This window comes from Schistocerca americana, chromosome 1, assembly GCF_021461395.2.
Source record: "Schistocerca americana isolate TAMUIC-IGC-003095 chromosome 1, iqSchAmer2.1, whole genome shotgun sequence".
Taxonomy (NCBI): Eukaryota; Metazoa; Arthropoda; class Insecta; order Orthoptera; family Acrididae; genus Schistocerca; species Schistocerca americana.
The window spans coordinates 587,422,596-587,445,025 of record NC_060119.1 but is presented as its reverse complement, the minus strand read 5'-3'; the positions used below and the strand labels follow the sequence as shown (position 1 = coordinate 587,445,025).

Below are 22,430 nucleotides of genomic sequence, written 5' to 3'. Positions count from 1 at the left end.
CTGACTGCGTTGAACCTACTGGCTCCAGTTCTGACTGTATATTTTTGTATAAAAAAACATATGAAACCTCTGGTAGTTTCATCTTATGTATCAGACCAAAATAATGATAGCTTTGCAGGATGCACAAGGTAAGTTTCGAGGGACTGGCTGTGAACAGGCTGCCAGCCACTGAAACATAACATGCCACAGACAATACCGTGTCCTGTTACCGTGTAGATAAAGGGCATCTACAACCTTTGTTGCCAATACAAGAGAAGTTCCAACCAATACCCTTTGCAGCTGCTTGTAGCAGAAGAAAGGTGGCTTCTGGGGGTATTGGTGGCAATCTAGAAGAATTACTCTGCTGTGCTCTGGGCAATGCTTGCTTTATTCGCATGAATAAGCATCCCTTGTTATAACTTTAATGGGGCATATCACAATGCTCTTTGAGATCCTTGTGATGTACGCCACTGTAATCAATGATTTTTGCGGAATGAATTACAACCAGATTTCTTCCTGTTCACATTAATCTCCTGATGACATGCTACTTTACCACTCAAAGTCTACAAGGCTCTCAGTAGCTGGTATGCACTTCAATCTTCATGCAGAAGCACTCCTGTCTCTGATTGCAGAGTGTGCTACTTGCCGCTACATGGAGCTGTCCGTAACACTTTGGCATGAAGGTACTGGTGACTCAGTAAACCACATTGGCAATATGATCCAGTCATTCTTGGATACACGACTGCTGCCTCCACTTGCTGCAGCCGAGTGAGCCGTTATGTATGTGAGGTGTGCTCGCTTCTGTGAATGTGTGTGTTTTTTTTCCTTTTTATGACGAAGGCTTTGGCTGAAAGCTCAGCGTGTGGCAGTCTTTTTGTTGTGCCTGTCTGCAACTCAATGCATTATCTTTATGGTGAGTAGCCATCAATATTTTTCATAATATTGTTGGTATTCCAATCTGAACTTTCCATTGTTTGAAATTGGTCATGACTATAGGGTCCATGAGCGAAAATAATGATTATGTATTGCCAATTTCTACATTCCCTGTCACTGTTAGGAAGAGGTCACGGCATTTAGTGACCAACTTTCCAATTTGGTAACTTGACACAGTTGTCATCTGGGAAATAAATCTATTCTGTGTTACTGCTTTTATCTATTTCTTCGCTATGCTTATATTTGACTAGTTTCAGTTAGTTCTTTGTGTAATACTTATCGTGTTCAGTGTAATTATTTTTGGAGTATTGTAGGAAAAGTAGTTTCATTCTTTGATTAGAGCCAGTCTTTAGAAATGGAGTTCTATCTTCCTGGCAGAAGATTCTAAATTTAGTCGTTTATACAGCCTTTAATAATGTTTCTATTAAATTTTAGTGACTGTCTTAATCGATGACACAATAGATACTGCTGTACAAATGTAATTAAAAAGGGAGTTAAAAATTCGTATCTCTCATATCTGCTTGGTTAATCTCTTGTCATACTTCTACCTGCAAATTATACCTAAATATTCTGGTTAAATGGTCCTGTTGTGTCTTATGTTCTTTTAATATTTAAACTCAAGTGAACAGTGGGTTTCGTTAATAATTACATGGCTAGGCAAACCATTTATAAATACTTTCTACATCCAAATCACTGTATGCTGTTGGATATGAAAACTTATTGACAAACCATGTTTTTAATCTTTATAAGGTTGTGATTGTAACATTGTTAGTATTCCATATGCACTGTTTAACAGATTATCAGTATCAAACTCCCTAAATTTATTCCCTATTAAATTCTAGAGAATCTTACGAATATTCTGTGTGATAAAATTTAAATTATGTACTGTTGGTACAAAATACATTGTCAGCACTGCTTCTTTTTTTAATATCCATTACTGTGGAACAGTGTAAAATTAGGTGTTCAACACAGTACTTTACACATAACCACTTTCTCTCTTCTTTTACTAATTCTTCAATAATATGTTAGCTACCACCATGTTGTTGTTGTGGTCTTCAGTCCTGAGACTGCTACTCTATCCTGTGCAAGCTGCTTCATCACCCAGTACTTACTGCAACCTACGTCCTTCTGAATCTACTTAGTGTATTCACCTCTTGGACTATCTCTATGATTTTTAGCCTCCACACTGCCCTCCAATGCTAAATTTGTCATCCCTTGATGCCTCAGAACATGTCCTACCAACAGGTCCCTTCTTCTTGTCAAGTTGTGCCACAAATTTCTCTTCTCTCCAATTCTATTTAATACCTCCTCATTAGTTATGTGATCTATCCATCTAATCTTCAGCATTCTTCTGTAGCACCACATTTCAAAAGCTCCTTGTCCAAACTATTTATCGTCCACGTTTCACTTCCATACATGGCTACACTCCATACAAATACTTTCAGAAACGGCTTCCTGACACTTAAATCTATACTCGATGTTAACAAATTTCACTTCTTCAGAAACGCTTTTCTTGCCATTGCCAGTCTACATTTTATATCCTCTCTACTTCGACCATCATCAGTTATTTTGCTCCCCAAATAGCAAAACTCCTTTACTACTTTAAGTGTCTAATTTCCTAATCTAAGTCCCTCAGCATCACCAGACTTAATTCCATTATCCTCGTTTTGCTTTTGTTGATGTTCATCTTATATCCTCCTTTTCAAGACACTGTCCATTCCATTCAACTGCTCTTCCAAGTTCTTTGCTGTCTCTGACAGGATTACAATGTCATAGCCGAACCTCAAAGTTTTTATTTCTTCTCCATGGATTTTGATACCTACTCCGAATTTTTCTTTTGTTTCCTTTACTGCTTGCTCAATATACAGATTGAATAATATCGGAGATAGGCTACAACCCTGTCTCACTCCCTTCCCAACCACTTATTCCCTTTCATGCCCCTCGACTCTTATAACTGCCATCTGGTTTCTGTACAAATTGTAAATAGCCTTTCGCTCCCTGTATTTTACCCCTGCCACATTCAGAACTTGAAAGAGAGATTCCAATCAACATTGTCAAAAGCTTTCTGTAAGTCTACAAATGCTAGAAACATAGGTTTGCCTTTCCTTAATCTTTCTTCTAAGGTAAGTCGTAGGGTCAGTATTGCCTCACGTGTTCCAGTATTTCTACAGAATCCAAACTGATCTTCCCCAAGGTTGACTTCTACTAGTTTTTCCATTCGTCTGTAAAGAATTCGCGTTAGTATTTTGCAGCTGTGGCTTATTAAACTGATTGTTCGGTAATTTTCACATCTGTCAACACCTGCTTTCTTTGGGATTGGAATTATTATATTCTTCTTGAAGTCTGAGGGTATTTTGCCTGTCTCATACATCTTGCTCACCAGATGGTAGAGTTTTGTCAGGACTGGCTCTCCCAAGGCTGTCAGTAGTTCAAATGGAATGTTGTCTACTCTCAGGGCCTTGTTTCGACTCGGGTCTTTCAGTGCTCTGTCAAACTCTTCACGCAGTATCATATCTCCCATTTCGTCTTCATCTACATTCTCTTCCATTACCAGAATATTGTCCTCAAGTACGTCGCGCTTGTATAGACCCTCTATATACTCCTTCCACCTTTCTGCTTTCCATTATGTGCTTAGAACTGGGTTTCCATCTGAGCTCTTGATATTCATACAAGTGGTTTTCTTTTCTCCAAAGGTCTCTTTAATTTTCCTGTAGGCAGTATCTATCTTACCCCTAGTGAGATAAGCCTCTACATCCTTACATTTGTCCTCTAGCCATCCCTGCTTAGCCATTTTGCACTTACTGTCAATCTCATTTTTGAGACGTTTGTATTCCTTTTTGCCTGCTTCATTTCCTGCATTTTTATATTTTCTCCTTTCATCAATTAAATTTAATATTTCTTCTGTTAGCCAAGGATTTCTACCAGCCCTTGTCATTTTACCTACTTGATCCTCTGCTTCTTTCTCCATTTGTGACAATTGTTCCCTTATGCTCTGGTTTAATCAGTTTGTCCTGATCCCATCTCCTTAAATTCCCACCTTTTTGCAGTTTCTTCAGTTTTAATCTACAGCTCATAACCAATAGATTGTGGTCAGAGTCCACATCTGCCCCTGGAAATGTCTTACAATTTAATACCTGGTTGCTAAATCTCTGTCTTACCATTATATATCTATTTGATACCTTCTAGTATTTCCAGGATTCTTCCATGTGTACAACCTTCTTTTATGATTCTTGAACCAGGTGTTAGCTATGATTAAGTTATGCTCTGTGCCAAATTCTACCAGATGGGTTCCTCTTTCATTTCTTCCCCCCAATCCATATTCACCTACTATGTTTCCTTCTCTCCCTTTTCCTACTCTCGAATTCCAGTCACCCATGACTATTAAATTTTCATCTCCTGAATAATTTCTTTTATCTCATCATACATTTCATCAATTTCTTCATCTGCAGAGCTAGTTGGCATATAAACTTGTACTATTGTAGTAGGTGTGGGCTTCGTGTCTATCTTGGCCACAATAATGCGTTCACTATGCAGTTTGTAGTAGCCTACCCGCACTCCTACCACCATAGAGTTATCATTTAACTTTCACAATTGTCAATGTGATGGTATGATACATTTAGAAAACGTGCTGAAATTATGTTTATTCTTCCACTCATCTGTATTTATATTACATTTTCATACTTCTTATTAGACACACCCGTGTGCTCATGAATGAGTCTTCTGTCTCTGTGTAAAAAGTTACTGGAATGATTGATCCACAGCGCTTTTTTCACACCAGTATATCAAAGAGCAACAATCTTTATAATAATGTGACTATAATTTCCAGTCATACGTAAGCTGAAACACTTGGCTGCATAATCACAGATGTGATCTGAACCATTGTCTGGCACCCCATTAATAATATGACCATCCCTCTCAAGGTTTATCCATTGGAGAATTGAAATCGGGTAATGTGGGAGAGCCCTACATTTTGCTTAAAAGTGTTTGTTACCTGATGTTAATAATATAGGAATTCTGCACCATTTCTTCTTGTATACTGTACCTAATTATCACACCATCTTGGTCATCTTTATACTTTCCTGCAGTCCTAACTCAATGCCCTATGTTGACAACTAAATTTCAAAAGTACTGAAGTTAGCTGAGATGTCTGGATTTTGAGAGTCTCTTATGCCTGTTGAAGAGCCTGACATTTTAAAACCAGACATCTGGTCTATTACCCAAGTAATAATGTTTTTTGCTAAATAGAAAGCCCAGCTGTTACAATTTCCCTAGAAACAGCCAAACATTCTTGACATTTTGGCTATATCTGTTCCTCTTCTACAATTATATAATGAAAATAAAATGATCGTATGGCATTATCGCCCAAGACACCCAATCTGCGATAGTTCAGCTGACTTGTGCAAGCCTTTCTCTCTGTCACTTTGGCAACTGGGGGACGAGATGAAAAGATTAGGACAACACAAACCCCTAGCCCAGAGCAAATAAAATCTCTGACCCCGCCAGGAATCAAACCCACAACGCCATGCCCTAGAGGCAATAATGATGACACTACTGAGCGATTTCATCTCAAGTCATACAGGTCAAGAGTGAATGTGTCACATCACTATTTCAGAGTTTGCTGAAAAAATATATCTTGAAATTCCACATGATACCTCTCAAAAACTACAATATTTTGATTTTATGATGATTTGTTATAATGCTGCAGACCTCTCTAAATGAGAGTAGTTATGAAAATGCCATAACGAAAGGGGAAATTGAAAAATTGCAATAAAGAAACCAAAAGTGATAGACATCTGGATTTATTCAGAATAAATACTTTGCTCCCAATACTATAAAACATAGCTAATACATAGACACTGAGCTTTTTTCATTTTTTTGGAAAAATAAACATGAAAATTGGTAACTTTTTGTGAATTTCAAAATTATGTTTTGAAAATATGAATAATTGCAGGATGTTAACTGTCTTTAAAAAATGATAAATGGAAGGATTGCTAATAGTCAGCTATGACACTAACGCATGAAATTCTTAAACTGTCAAAATACTTGTACATAAACATAAAAGAATCTGAAATTTTTTCGTTATTTAGAAATTATTTTCTCCAAAACCCTCATACCTGCATGTTCTAAAATTTCATGATACGTTAGCTTGTCGCTGCACTTAGGGAATGTACAATCAGAGTAGGCAATACTTGTCTGTTCAAAATATGCGACAATTTTTAAGATAGACCTAACTCTCCTCTCAAGGTCAAAAAATCATGGACACTTAACTATTTAAACTGATCACTGATTTTAAGTAAATGTCATGCAAAAATGGTATTTCTGTATCGAAATAATTAATTTACAACATTATAAGTGAGTGGGAAAACAATTCATAATTTTGTTCAAAAGCATTTTATAACAAAAATGAGATATAGAATATTTATACCCATTTTTCTTTTTGTGATATTGTTCACCAAATTATTATTGCCTTCTGTCATGATTTTACTACTTCATGACTTTTCATTAATTACAATTGCCTACAATGTAACAATCAACACTGCACTGTTGAAAAGAGTTCTTCTTCTTCTTCTTCTTTTATCTGCTTCTCACTGAACTTTTATAGCCGAGCTGAATTTGTACATGGACCACAATGATCTAACAAAAGCAGTACTTTGGAAATGGAAACTGCACACTGATCTTTTGATGATTGCCTTCTAAAAGCATTAGCAGGGCCATGAGGGGTCATAAAGGAGATGGTTATATTTTGCAGCTCATGAGAGACACTGATTGTGATACACACAAGAAATGAAGTTGCTCGCTACACAATCTTCTTATGTATACTGTAGTCTCTGCATTTCACAGACAGTAACAAGCTGCACTTCATGGAGAACCGTTCTTGCAATGTATGTGCCACTCCGGGATGCAACCCGGTAGTGACTTGATTGAATTCCTACCACAGGCTTCTTTTTAAATGGAATTCCCCTAATGTATTTTCATTTAGAATTAAGAGTGTCACGTTTGTGGCTAATGTTGATACGGTGTGTACAAACCCTGTAGCATCTCTAACAGCATCAACAGCTTTATGTTGGAGATTACAGAGACCACCTACCTCATCACATGCACTTTTTCCATGTTCTGTTGTGGGGAAAACACCACACGCACACGCACAGTCAAATGCGGTGATTTCGGACAGTTTTGTCGTTATTTTGATTGTAACTTTCGTATATATTGTTAGATTAAATTGATTGTTATGGAAATGGTAGGGTATATGTATAACGAATAAAATATCCCAGAACCAGAAAGTGTATGTGTAGGTAGATTTATCTGAGGCAGTTAAATAAAGTGTCCAAAGTCCATAGATTGGGGTGATTTCAGACACACGTGTTTTTTAAATCTCTGTCCAAAGTTACAGTACATAGAGGGCGAATTCGGACAGTTACTGCCTTTTTTTTATTAATTCTATGTGCTTTTTATTCGATTTTGGTGACATTTTACACATTTTAAGGTAGCCCTTTGTTATGAATAAATGATATGGAATGATATAATGAATTTGATATATTACAGATAAGGTCTGTACGAGCTTGTTTAATATTTTTGCTTAAGCGAACAGAAAGATCTTCTGACTGTCATTTGAGGAATAAATGCACCCATTCTTCCCCTGGCAAATTATTACGAAATTTCTTCTCTTTTCCGTTAGATTTATCAAGGTAGCCTTTAACTAAATATCTAATATCCAGTTTAGTGAAGGTAAATCCCCAATGTGCAGCCCTCAAGATACTTTGCTTCAACATTTATTCTTCTTCTTCTTTATTTAGCACTGGCTGTCCTCCCATTTTTTTTTGGATGTGCTTTCTGCACTTTATTTTGTAGGGTTGATTTAGGTACACCATACATATCACACGCTTTTCTGTACGATAACAGTTTCACAAAACCCATTGTTATTTTATAACCTTACACAAGAAACTCTACAAACTTTTACATAAATTGTCTCAATGCTGTTAGCTACTGAGCACATCGACAATTATGGTTACAATAACTTCCTGCTCGGTGCAACAATAGAAAGTTTCCACTTTATGATAATGCATGGATTTTTAACATTGAGACTGTTTGTCAATTACTCACCTACGGAAACAATTGATGCAAAATAACAGTTGTGGAAAGCGATAAATGCAATCTTGCGTTTAAAATAACTGGCGCACGGACGTTAAAATAGGTAACTCTTTGTTTCTATGCAGTGGCAAAGAGCAAATAAGCCATACTGTCCAAATTCGCCCCGGTGTTCAAAATCAACCCCCTCTTTTTTTTTTTGCGGCTTTATTCCTGTTCTAAAGTGCTGACCAAGCTCAAAGCTGAAAGCAATTTTTAAAATCAGATGCTCCACCATCAGTTACATACACACGATAGGAAATGTGTGCCCTCTAGATGCTATGACATAATTATCATGCTGACAGCATAGCATGCACATGCACTGCCGTGAATGGGATCATCATTGACAATAGCAAAACAATGTGATGTTCCAAGGAAGTGAGCAACCCCTGTGAATATTGATATCTGTGATGTGTGCCAGTGGTAACTTCGAATTTCGTTCTGCAAAGGGACAGAACAGTTCTCCGCACAGTCGAAATGAACTAATGTGTCTGTATTCTGAGATAAGGCTGATTTTACTTCTGCTATGACCTGCCTCTGAATATGATGGTGAGCTATTACTTTCATGATCCAATGTTTAACCTCTGTAACAAACTTTTCTCACTTTACTGTCTTCTTCAACTATCCTCCCTTCCACAATGCATCAATTTTTAAACTAGGATTCTCCTTTTTCATTATGAGATTGCTTCTTTTATTGGCCTTTTCATATATCATTTTACCTTTTTCACCATTTTCACTAACAGAGATATCAAGAATCTGGTTAGTACTTTGCCAGCTGCAATTTTTGTCATCATTTAGTTAATATTACAGAGCAATGGTAAGCATATCATCTTGCAATGGATGCCCACAGTAAGAAACTGGGCACATCGAAATACCTTTCTCATATTTTTACGAGCTTTTGAAACCAAATGATGTGAGAGAGTTGGTATGTATTTGCTGCTTAGAATAGCTACCTGATATCAGTGTCAGTAACTGTACCTTCTCAGACTAGGTGGCTACTAAGACAGCAGTATTTAGGTTTTGAAACTACACATCACATTTTGGGCATATATCACTATCTTCAGGTTCTGCACCAAGGGCATCTATATTATACACTTAACAAAATTTTGAAGACGCTGCGTGTGTAAAACTTATTTCACTTTCTTCCACTTTTCTTTTCACATACTGTTATTTTCTTGTGCTTCTTACTTTTCCTGTACATTTACGGGGGATATAGTAGGCCACAGCAGTAACGATAACATTCGATGCATCAATAACTTCACACCCAGGAATATAAACATCTTTACTGTCTTCTTCAGTTTCACATTCAGGTGATGATCATTCTGGTGGGTTGTCACTAAATTTCTTCTTGCAGTGAGTGTAGCAACTCCTGCACAATGGATGTGATGGTAATACCGTTACTTGAGGACCAAGATATTTCTGTAATACCTCTGCCAGATTTCCAACAACTGTGAAGTGTTTTTCACTTTTCTTAAAGACCACTTCTTGTATCTTCTTTCGCCTCACATTTCCACTACTGCATTTCCTCACTGAAATTGTATCTAACAAAAAGTTAAACTGAACTCAAAACTCAATGCAGAATGGTAGTCATTCGTATGTTATAAACAGAAGAGAAGAACACTGGAAACAGTGTTGCCAAAATGCATATTTTACACCAGAAATCCAGTGATGTGAAATATGCAGAATATTGAAAAAATTTTAACACTTGACACGGAAAAATATTGCCCACTGTGTTTACACTGACTACTAACACATTAACCAAGCAATATTTTGCACTCACCAAGCGGCAGCAGAAAACACACAAAAGACAGTTGTAATTGACAAGCTTACAGAGTCAGTGGCTCCTTCTTCAGGCAGAAGGGTTGGAGGGGAAGGAAGAGGGGTGAAGGAAAAGGGGTAGATTTCAGGAAAGTCGCCCAGAACTGCGTGTCAGGGCAGACTTACCATACAGGGTGAGAAATAAAGACTGATTTTCGGGGACTGCATCGGATGAGATTTGAAAACCTGAGGACTTAAAGGTGAAGACACGGTAATATTCAGACAAAGATTACTGCTTAAACATCATGCATGAGTTAATAAGAGTGAAAAGCTAAGTGCATTGTACGTAACAGAGGTGGGAGGGGGGGGGAGTGAAAAACAGACTCGTAAGACAATGAAAGATGTAAAAAACTAAAATGGAGTGAATCAAAGAGTAGTTGCAGTGAAGAAATGCTGAGACAGAAGAAAATGACGTAAATTAAGGCCAGGTGGGTAAGTAAGGTAGTTACTTTCGTGTTCCACGGATTGTTTTGCACAATAAATTGTCATGACATGGAACGAGTAATTTTACATATTAATTTGTACATCTATATGTACTCTAATCACCACCATATAATTATTCCCCCCCCCCCCCCCAAAAAAAAAAAAAAAAAAAAAAAAAAAAAACCCACAAGAGATACAGATTGAGTTAGCAGTTCCCACCTGCCACTTTTACACATTACAAACATAGAAATTATTCTACAGAATAAGAGTTGTCAGGGAGGAAATTTTTCAATTTATTTTCAAATTTTACCTTGCTGTCTGTCAGACATTTTATATCACTGGGTAAGAGGTCAAAAAAATTTTTTTTGCAGCACTGTGTGACCCTTTCTGTGCTAAAGACAACCTTGATGTTGAGTAATGCATGCCATTTTTTCTTCTAGTATTGTAATTATGTACCTCATTAATCCTTTTGAACTGTAGTGGATTATTTATAACAAACCTTCATGAGAGAATAAATATACTGTGAAGCAGTAGTCAGAATGCCCAACTCCTTAAACAGATGTCTACACGATGATAGTGTGCGAGCACCACATATTATTCTTACAGCTTGTTTTGGGCAATGAAGACCTTCTTTCTTAAAGATGAGCTACCCCAGAACATTATTCCACATGACATTACTGAATAATGAAAATAACCAGAATACGTCAACTTATTGATTTCTCGACAAGAAGAGAATAGAAGCTTTCGAAATGTGGTGCTACAGAAGAATGCTGAAGATTAGATGGGTAGATCACATAACTAATGCGGAGGTATTGAATAGAATTGGGGAGAAGAGGAGTTTGTGACACAACTTGACCAGAAGAAGGGATCAGTTGGCAGGACATGTTCTGAGGCATCGAGGGATCACCAATTTAGTATTGGAGGGAGACCAAGAGATGAATACACTAAACAGATTCAGAAGGATGTAGGTTGCAGTAGGTACTGGGAGATGATGAAGCTTGCACAGGATAGAGTAGCATGGAGAGCTGCATCAAATCAGCTTCAGGACTGAAGACGACAACAACAACAACAACATGGATTTCTCTCTCCCCAAAATTTGCTATGATTCTAGATGGAAATAGGGCTGAACTAAGTTTTTTAGGAGTTCCAAAATGAATTTTTTCCAATTTAAATTCTCATCAATATGGACACCTAAGAATTTTGAAGTTTCCACCCTACGTATTATTTCATCATCACGTGTTACCCTTATACTGGTGCAGTAGCCCTTGGGGTGCAGAACTGAATATGATGTGTCTTTGTGAAATTCAAGGTGAGACCATTCGCAGAAAACCATTTTTGAGAACTTCGTTCACCATTTCTGTATGTATGTTGGGAGTGATTACAATACTGGTGTCATCTGCAAAAAGAACTAATTCTGCTTGTTGTACATTAGACAGTAGATCATTTACATACGAGGGTTGGAATTTTAATAGTGGCAACTATTTATTTATAGCTCGTACAAAATAGGTACGTGTTTCAAAGTTTTACTGACCTTCAAAGTAGTCACCAGCATTGTTTATAACCCATTGCCAGCAATGTGGAAGCCGTAGGCTACTCTTAGCAGTGCCAGTTGTGTTGACAGTTCGAGCGGCGCAGTCTATTACCTCATGAATTTGTGGCAGTTCTGCAGCAAATGCCATGAAGTGTTTCTTTCAGTTTAGAACTCTGAGTTGAACTCATGAGGGCTTAAGTCAGAAGAGTGCAGTAGGTAGTACAGCAGACCCATCATTCAAACAAATCAGTAACAGCTTGCACAGTACATGCTTGAGCACTGTCCTACAAAATGATGATTAGGTCCTGCAGAAAGTGTCATCACTTCTGTCTCTAAGATGGTTGTAGGTTGAGTTCCAAAAATGAACAGCATACAGACAAAAGTGATGACACTTTCTGCAGAACTTGACCACCATTTTGCAGGACAATGCTCAAGCATGTACAGTGCAAGCTGTTACTGATTTGTTTGAGTGATGTGGCTGCTAAGTGCTATACTACCTAATGCACTCCCCTAACTTAAACTGTCGTGAGTTCAACTACTATTTGTAAACTGAAGGAAACACTTCACGGCACTCGCTTCAGAACTGCTACAAATTCGTCGAGCAATAGACCGCGCTGCTCGAACTGTCAACACAACAGGCACTGCTAAGAGTATCCTACTACTTCCACATTGCTTGCGATGGGTTATACACAATGCTGCTGACTACTTTGGAGGCCAGTAAAACTTTGAAACACACATCTATTTTGTACAAGCTATAAATAAATAGTCGCCACTATTAAAGTTCCAACCCTCGTATATGAGAAACAGTAGTGGACTCAAGATTGAGCACTGGGGAATTACACACGTGATTTCTCCCCAGTCAGAATCATGTCCCTGTATTCTGTTGGTTGAATTACTACCAAGTACAACTTTCTGCATTCTTTTGGTTAGATATGCTATGATCCAATGGTTGTTAATCCCATTAACTTTGATTTATCTAGGAGTATACTATGATTTGCACAATCAAATACCTTGGATAGGTCACAGAAAATACCTACTGGTGCTATTATTTATTTAATGCTTGTAACATCTGGTGTGTGAACATGTAGATGGCATTCTCTGTCGAGCAACTCTTCTGAAACCCAAACTGTGATTTGCTGAGGATGATATTGTTGCCAAGGTGAGATACTATTCTATAATACATCGCCTTCTCAAAAATTTTGGAAAATGATGTCGGTAGTGAAATAGGTCGGTAGTTACTGACATCTCTCTAATCACCTTTCTTAAAGAGGGGTTTAACAATGGCAAATTTTAGTCTCTCTGGAAAAATTTCTCGAGTACTACGTATTTTGGACAATACTGGACTTATTATATGGGAACAAATCTTTAGTACTCTATTGGAGACACCATAAGAACCGGTATTGGAGACACCATAAGAACCGGAAGAGCTTTTGTTCTTGAGAGAATGTATGATCCTCTTAATGTCAGAAGTAGAAGTTGGTGGTACATTCATATGATGTAATTTTATGAGAGTTACTTCTTCAACATATTGCTGTTATCTTTCTCTTGAACTGTTGATCCCTATGCTTTCTACTATGTTTAAAAAATGATTATTAAATACATTTGCTACCTGTGACTTGTTATTTATAACCCTTCCATTCAATTCAATAGTAATGTTATGCTCTTCTGTGGTTGGCTGTCCTGTCTCTTTCTTCACTATATTCCATAACGCCATAACTCTGCTGTCAGACGTACTGGGTTTTGACAGTATGTGCATGTTTCTTGATTTTTTAATAACGGTTCTTAGTAATTTTGAGGAGTTTTTGTAACGCACAACTACTGCAGGGTCTCTACTTATTCTTGCCAAAAGATACATTTCCCTTTTCATTTCACAAGATACTTCAATCCTCTTAGTAATCCATGGTTTTTTACATGGCTGTTTAATGTCCCTTCTGATTAGCTTGTGTGGAAAGCTAATTTCAAATACTGATATGAATTTATCATGGAACAGATTAAATTTTATACAGGCATTTGGCTCTTTAAAAATTCCATCACAGGTTGTTTCTTGTAAACTACTCTTAAAAAAGACTTACTCTGTAGTCTGTAATGATTCTAACCGACCTCCACTGAGGTGTGTCCATGCAGTGAGGCACTACGTCATTTAGCCTGACTAACTGTGCATCATGATCAGAGAGAGCATTTGTCACTGGGTAAACAGTTATTTTCTTGCTTTTTGCCTCATCAAAGAAGACAATATCAATTAGGGACCTACAGTCTTTATCCACCTGTGTTGTAAAGTTAACTACTGAGAGTAAACTGCAGGATCCAAATAAGGTTTCCAGATCATTTTTCCTACCAGAATCCTGTAGTAGAAAATCTACATTGAAGTCACCACAGACTATTAACTGCTTGCTGATGTCTGACAGATAGCACAGTAAGGAATCTATGTTCCTCATAAATAATTGAAAATTTCCCAGTGTGGATCTATATACTGTTACAATTAAAAGTGAACTGTTTTTGAGCATTAATTCACAAGCACACACTTGCACGTTTTTCTTTTATTGTTTTGCGGCACAGAACTGTTATGGTGGTGCCCATTCTGTGGCTTAGGAAGGGTAAAAAACCGAATTTTAAATCAGGAGCAATGGGAGCGAAACTCAAGAAGGAGGGAAACAAAAAACGGAAGGAAATCTGCTATTGAAGAGGGGTTGTTTCCACCGAAAAAAAGCTACAAGTGACCGATGTCACCTCACTGACACTGATAAACTCAAGGACGCAATCGGCTGAGTGCGGGTCATCTGCTAAAAGGGAAGATATATCAGGCAACAGCTGTAAAAGAGCGAGTGGTGGATTAAAATAGGGGCACTGAAATAAAAGGTGTCTCACCGTGCACAGATGAGAGCAGCGGGGACAAAGCGAGGGAAGATTGCCACATAAAAGATGTCGATGGATAAAAAGACAGTGCCCTATCCGGAGTCTAGTTAAAATTACCTCCTCCCGACGTCGAGGCAGGGAGGAAGAGGTCCACGCACAGGAAAGAGGTTTTACGTCCCGTAATTTATTATTGAGAAGTGCAGATCAATGTGTGTGCCATAAAAGGGCAACATGATGACAAAACGCTCTGTAGATCGGCAAAGGGAACCACGCGAACAGCGGGCCAAGAAAGAGAGACTGCAGCCTTTGCCACTGTATCGGCTGCCTTGTTTCCGTGGATACCAACATGCCCTGGGATCCAGAGGAATGTCACAAAGACACCCTCCAACTGGAACATGTGGAGGCAGTTTTGAATCCCGTGGACCACTGGGTGGTAGGGATAAAGAGCTTGGAGGTTGAGAAAAGAGCTGAGCGAATCTGAGCATATAATATACTGTATCCGCTTATAGCGACGGATGTATTGGACAGCCTGGAGAACAGCACAAAGCTCTGCAGTAAAAACTGAACACTGGTCAGGAAGCCAAAATCTAATAGGGGTGTCACCAACAATATAGGCACTCCCAGCACCAAATGTGGTCTTTGAGTCGTCAGTGTAAATAAATGTGGCATCCTCCATTTGTGTGCATAAAGCAGCAAATGCCCGACGATAAACTATAGGAGGGGTGCTATCCTTGGGAAGCTAGCAAAGGTCACGGAGAAGGCAGGTCTGGGCGTGAAGCCAAGGTGGCGGCGTACCCCCATTTGTCAAGAAAGTTTTAGGGAACTGGAAGGGAAGGGACTGTAGCAGTTGACAGAAGTGGACTCCCGGTGGCAGTAGAGAGGAAAGGCGGCCTTCAGACCCTAAATCGAAGGAGGCATCGAAAGAAAGGGCATGGGTCAGATAAGCAGGCATGGAAGACAAGATGACTAGTGTAACGACTCAGAAGGACAGCTCACCAACTGGACAGCGTAGGTTCAGCAGTCTCAGTGTAAAGGCTCTCAACAGGGCTGGTTAAAAAGCTCCAAATGCTAAAAGCAATCCATGATGGTGGACAGAGTCAAGATGTTGAGGAATAGACAGCTGTTCAGGGGAGTAAACTATGCTTCCATAGTCCAATTGCGAGCACACTAGGGCGGTCCGCTCCCCAGGAGGTAACACACTGAACACGGAGGGTGTTGAGGGATCGCAGACACCGATCCGAAAGATATGAAAAGTGGGAAGACCAGTACAGTTTTCTGTCAAACAGAAGTCCCAAGAATTTGGCGATGTTTGTGAACGGAAGGATGATAGGGCCGAGACGTAAGAATGGCAGATAAAACTCCACACGATGTCAAAAATTTACACAGACGGTCTTACTGAGAGAAAATCTAAAGTCAGTTTCGGTGCTCCATGAATGGAGGCGATCAAGACATCCTTGAAGACGTCGTTCAAGAAGGCTGGTCCGTTGAGAGCTATAATCATCAACAAAGAGTGAACTCGAGACATCGGGAAGGAGAAAATCGATAATTTGATTTATGGCAATGGCAAACAGTGCAACACTTAGCACGGAGCACCCTATTTTCTTGCGAGAAAGTACAGGAGTGAGTAGTATTCATCCGCACCTTAAATGTGTGTTCTGTCATAAATTCATGAATGAAAAGGGGTAGCTGGCCTTGAAAGCCCCAAGAGAATAGTGTGTGGGGGATACCTGTCCTCCAACAGGTATTGTATGCCCTCTCCAGATCAAAAAAATGTAGCTACCGTCTGGCGTTTCCTGAGAAAATTTTTCATGACATAAGTGGAGAGAGCAACAAGATGGTCAACTGTGGAACAATGCTTTCAGAAACTGCATTGGGCAGGTGTTAAAAGGTTTCAGGACTCCAGCCACCTGCCTAATTTAATTACATTTTCAAACTAAGATGATCTAACCATTTGCACAACAAGAGTAATATTAGTATGTGTGGGGTGGTGGAAGGACTTATTCACATCCCTCACTTCTACGAACTACAGAATGAGTCTTTGATTTTGCACCACAGCTTAAGTAATAAAGCAGTTGCCATAGAAATTATTTCTCTGACAGGATACACAATTTGACATATAATTTATACTTATCCACTTATCAGTAAGTGACACTGCTACGCTACATTCTGCGAAGATCTAACAATTCATTATGGGACCCACTCACATTGTGGCTATGCCATTCTTCACTAAATCCAACAAGACGATAAGCAGGAGAGCTAGTTCCAGATCTGACAATGGATAGTTCCATCACAGAACAATTTTCTGACAGATACAAGGTAAATAGTTGCAGGATCGAACTGGAACACATTTCTGGCACTCATTGCGCTACCTTGTGAGAGGTCACAGGTAAAATTCACTTGTGAATTATGAATTAACACAGTCTTTGAATCCATAAAACAACTTCCATCCACTGATGGAATCACAGGTACATCCAATTCTTGTAACACAACCACAACAATCAATCCTGTTTAATAGAGATTTGAATTTAATTAGTCTTGGCAGCTGCATGATATAGTATAACTTGCAATCACAAGTGCCAAGTTTTCAAATAATTTTTCCCCAATATTTTATAGTATCATATGGCTTGAGGAAGCAATGTTTGACTTTGTCCTGTCCAAGTACTTTTCAAGTTGCATGTAATTTAATTTTGTTGTTACACATGTAATATACCTGGTACCAATACAGTATAATACTATGAAATCTAGGAATTCAACAATTCTATTATTGAGGATAATTTTGGAGATACATTTTCCTCCAGTGATAAGATTTGTGCAAATGTTTCTTCTCCAAACATATGGTGATACAGTGACTATTTACGATTTGTAAAAGGCTGTCTCAACAAAAAAGTATACAGACAACGGGGTGATATATGATATTTTGCACGACAGAGTGTTGCTCACTATACATCTCAACCCTACAGATAAAAGCCAAACTGTTTTAGGCTACGGCTTACCATTCACGAACTTTGGTTCACAAAATTCGTATTCATCAAGTGCAGGAGAAATTCTTTTAAATTCTTCCAATTTCACACAGGCATACGCCAATACATCCTCATGAATTTCTATTCCATGATTTACACCATACGGCCCTGAAAATATAAATCGTAACTTAAAATATTTAAACTTACTGTGGCAACTGAAGCAAGTTATGGTAGTTCATACCTAAAATCAAGCCTGCCATTGTGCTTAAATAGCCAGTTCCCGAACCAAGATTAAGGAAACTCAAACCGGGGCCAAGACGCAAACTTTCCATCACTTCGCTGTATATGCAGGGAGCAGACAAATGTAGATTTCCTTTTTTCCAAGCAACGTCTTTGTATGCTGTGTCCTGAAAATCTGGTGTGAAGTAATGTGCACGATCAACGGCTCGAAAAACTCGTTCGACAACTGAACTTTTGATGTAGTCAGCTTCTAGCAAGTTATCTATTAAATCATCATTGTCTTCTCCAGCACTTACAGCACCTCCCATGGTGAACTGTCGTACACAATCAGTGTATCTCCCTCACTATCAATGGACTGTAAAATAAACACTCTCTTTAAAAGCTATGTTCCATTCTTCATTACGTCGTATCTGTACGTATTATTCTTTGTTACTCCATGTTGTATGATTCGCTACGATATAATCGAAATCTGACAACAAATCCTATTTACTCACTAAATGTTTTTTGTACTGTTGACGTGAAACCTACACAGTGTTAACTGCCAATGTACTGAATCTTCATAACAGCTGAATATATGTAGTATGTACAAGCTGAGGGGATGAGTTCAAGGTCGATCAGCTGGTTGAGTTTAAAAAACGTCAAAGACCAAGATCTTCAACGCGTCATTTAAAAATACTATTTTTCCTAGGCAATGTTCTTTCTAATAAACATAAACGCACTTAAATTCCTGCGATAGATCCCGGAATAGAATAAACTATTTCAACCCAAAAGTAAACAGATACACATTACACAACAACACAAAACTTTCAGACGCCAGTCTTGACAATTATCCCACCGCCTTTGAGAGTTCTTAGGCGCTAACTGCGCGGAGTGGGAAAAATATAAACAAAAAAACTCACACACACGGAAACAGCTCCAGTAAATTAAATAATTATTCATATTGTGGTTCTATTTACAATTTCTGCTTAAACACAGTAGTGAAATATCACGAACATAAAAAAGTTTAAAAAATAATGGTGAGTATCGATCATACAAATCGCATATACTCTCGTGGCTAAATGTTAATATGCTATGTAAAGTTGTCTTCTTAACCACCCCATACAGGGTCAAGCCTGTTGTCAAATTCGCCCATTTCTAATTCGATCCATGAGTTTGTCAAATAAGTTCGTAGGCGTAAGTGTACCAACGAGACTTATCTTGTCAATTCAATCTCACTTTTGAATAAGGCGTTGTTCGTCTGGTGAAGTATTTTGACTCTATTGAGAATATCTACCAATGAAGACAAAGCGTTTTTTTTTGCATTGTATAGCACTGTGTATAAAGAAGATAAAGAAAACAGCGCTAGTCCAGAGAACGATTGCAATTTAGAGAATAACCTAACCGTGAAAATCAACTAAAAGAAATATCACGCTAAGAGCCTGATGATTACACAATTTTTTTTTCCAAATGGTGAGTTAAACTTTTAATTATTGTGTTACTGCAGATCCACATTGAAAAAGAAGAAGCAAGTACGTAAAAATTCACTTTCTTCTATCTTATCCTCTACAGTCCATTAAAATACTGTACCACCACATGACAATATATACATAGTTCATGGAAGCATAGAAGAGCTTCGACATTATTTTATTGGGCTCCCGGTTGTATGTTGTGTGTGGAAAATATATGGAGTACGTAGGAGGGAAAGACTAATCGACTTTTCACAGAAAGTCTTCAAAGGTGGAGAAGCTGCGTATTTGTAAAAGTCAGATTTGTGGTTTCAATGCTGGACCCATGCAACTGTCACTTATTGAAAAAGACATAGTATTGTTGGGCATCATAGATATCGATGTTTATGTAATATCAGTTTATAGATCTCCTTTGGGCAGCTTTTGCTCCTTATACAGAAAAAGTGATAAAAAGAAAACCATCACGGGGCATAATCTGTGTGATTTTAATATAAATTTTCTTGCAGAAAATGTTATGAACTGTCACAACTTTAATATGAAGGAAACATCCCCATCTGGGGTAAAACCAACCAAAACTTCAGCGCTCTTGATCAAGTACTTAATATCTTGCATTGTTCTTTCAGGTCTGTAAAATTGGGATTTCCTGACGATAATACACTGATTATACAGGCAGTCTTTTTTAAAAGTAAACATCAACCCAAAAAATGAGGATACAAAGCAGAAGTTTTCGTCAGAGCAATGTCCTTAACTTTTTATCTCACATGCAGAGAGAAAACAGTATATAAAACATCTGACACTTTTTCAAACATTTTCTGTTACTATTTAACCGCCATTTCCCTTTAAAAACAAAAATATAAATAACAAGAGGGCATCCTCCAATGGGATCACATCATGTATATCTCAGCAAAGTGGAAAAGAGGGAGATAGAGATTTTCTTGCTCAGCAAGACAAATCTTGACAATAGTGAAAAATTTAAGAACTTCACTTCACACAAAAGAATATTTAAAAATGTGGCTAATACTGCAAGAAAAACCTACAAAATAACATCCTTCTGAAATATTCATGTAATAAAAGCAAATGCATGTGGCAAACAATTAATGAAAAATCAGGTAGGAATAAGAACAGTTTTAGTGACATTAAACTTCAAAAGTAAATGCAAATTGATTACTCACCAAGAGAAGGTAGCTCAGGAATTTAAAAAATAAAAGATAGTTGCCCCTCAATCAGTTCTAAATATGGGACCTTCAACAATACAAATTTTTTTATCACCAACATTGGGAACAGAGATATAAAAGATAATTAGTAGTAAAATAAAGAAAAATATATCAGCAGGGAAGACATGATCCACTGCTTCCTTCCCCATAGATGCAGCAAACGTATTAATAAGCCGCTGTCTCATGTAATAAATACTTTATTTTCGTATACAATATTCCCAAGAAACCTTAAAATAGCAAAAGTCATATTCATATATAAAAAGGATCTAAAGAAGATCCTTGCAACTACCATTCAGTTATAGCACTGTCTATATTTAGAAAATAATTGAATATGCAATGGCTGCCAGACTAAAATCATTTTTGCGAGAAAATAGCACTATTTCTCCTGCTCACTATGGCTTCTGAGAAAATGAAACCATTGCTGATACAATACACGAATTTCTTGTTACCACTCTACATCTTGTTGAAAAGAAATACCCAGCTAAAGGTGGCTTTCTTGACCTCACAGAGGCTTTTGACATGGTAAATCGCAGTCCGCAGCTCGTGGTCGTGCAGTAGCATTCTCGCTTCCCGCGCTCGGGTTCCCGGGTTCGATTCCCGGCGGGGTCAGGGATTTTCTTTGCCTCGTGATGACTGGGTGTTGTGTGCTGTCCTTAGGTTAGTTGGGTTTAATTAGTTCTAAGTTCTAGGGGACTGATGACCATAGATGTTAAGTCCCATAGTGCTCAGAGCCATTTTTTTTTGCTAAATCACAACATACTTTTGCATAAGTTGGATTCTTATGAGATAAGAGGAACCGCCCATGATTGGCTCAGCAATTATTCCAAAGACCAAGCAAAATACCTTCATATAAATAAAGTCAGCCAATCAGGAATTCTAAGTGGGGTGCACTCGCCCACACAAGTCATAAGACATGGTGTACCACAGGCCTCGGTTTTAGGTCCCTTGTCATTTCTACTTTATATAAATGACCTCCCATCCACCCTATCAACTAGTGAGACATTTCTCTTTGCTGACAATAAGAGTGTCCTTATCTCTAATACAGATGAATAGTAGTTAATATAAATACAGCCAACTAGACTCATTGCTTACACCAAACAGACTGCCCTTCAATACAAAAAAGGCATTTTGCCTAACCATCCTTACTATTCAGAACAGCAAAGAGAAACCTGTAAATCACTATTTAGAATATTAAGCATACTCCTTGTCCCTAGTCAATACACAGTATCTCGGAACTGCTCTGTTTTATTAAACAAAATGTCAATAGTCTGCACAGAATCTGGACAGTCATGGACCATGACTCAAGGCAAATAAAAAATGTTAAGACCAGTTCCTCTGCTGAACTGTATAGTAATAGTGTTAAATGTATGGGAATCAGACTGTATAGGCATCTCCCAAAGAGTAGTAGAAAATATTCAAAACCAACAAAATTTAAAAAAAGAAATGAAAGATTACTCCAACCAAATATTACTTTTAGAGAATACAAGATTTTCTTGAATGACATCTATCATAGCAATATATATTTTGATTATCTTTCAAAACTAAACTGTCTTATTAGAAATGACCTATTGTCCATTAATGAACTTTTGCTGTTTGATTATAACTAGCATTATTGCTTGAAGTTATTCTTATATTATTATGAATACTTATGTAATATAACTTAACACTATAAGAAACAACGTTGTGTCTATATATGTCCTCATACCATCTGTTCAACATGTTCTACATCATATTTGCACTTCTGTACATTTGATGATTGTGTATATCAATAAAGAAACATGTACCATCTTGTCAAATAAGTCAACAATCAAAGTTTCTCTCTAACAAATCTAATACAGTCTATGTTTGCCAAACACATAAAACAGCGCAATGCACAGTCAGTATCTGACACAAACTTACTGAATTCTGA

At 37.8% G+C, this 22,430-nt stretch overlaps 1 protein-coding gene across 3 annotated transcripts in view; it reads right to left on the bottom strand.

Moving 5' to 3' along the window:
- The window catches only part of LOC124606699 (protein-L-isoaspartate O-methyltransferase domain-containing protein 1-like), a 50,425-nt gene extending 31,707 nt beyond the window's left edge, over positions 1-18,718 (bottom strand). The window contains exons 1-3 of one of the 3 annotated variants that reach the window (XM_047138737.1): positions 18,357-18,718; positions 17,864-18,217; positions 17,656-17,790 (exon numbers count right to left, since the gene is read on the bottom strand). In XM_047138737.1, the coding sequence (XP_046994693.1) occupies positions 17,656-17,790; positions 17,864-18,170 (442 nt within the window). In that variant the 5' untranslated portion in view covers positions 18,171-18,217; positions 18,357-18,718. Of the gene's footprint in view, positions 1-17,655; positions 17,791-17,863 lie in introns of all 3 variants that reach the window. The other 2 variants (XM_047138744.1, XM_047138728.1) reach the window with 2 other exon arrangements.
- Between the last annotated feature and the right edge of the window lie 3,712 nt (positions 18,719-22,430).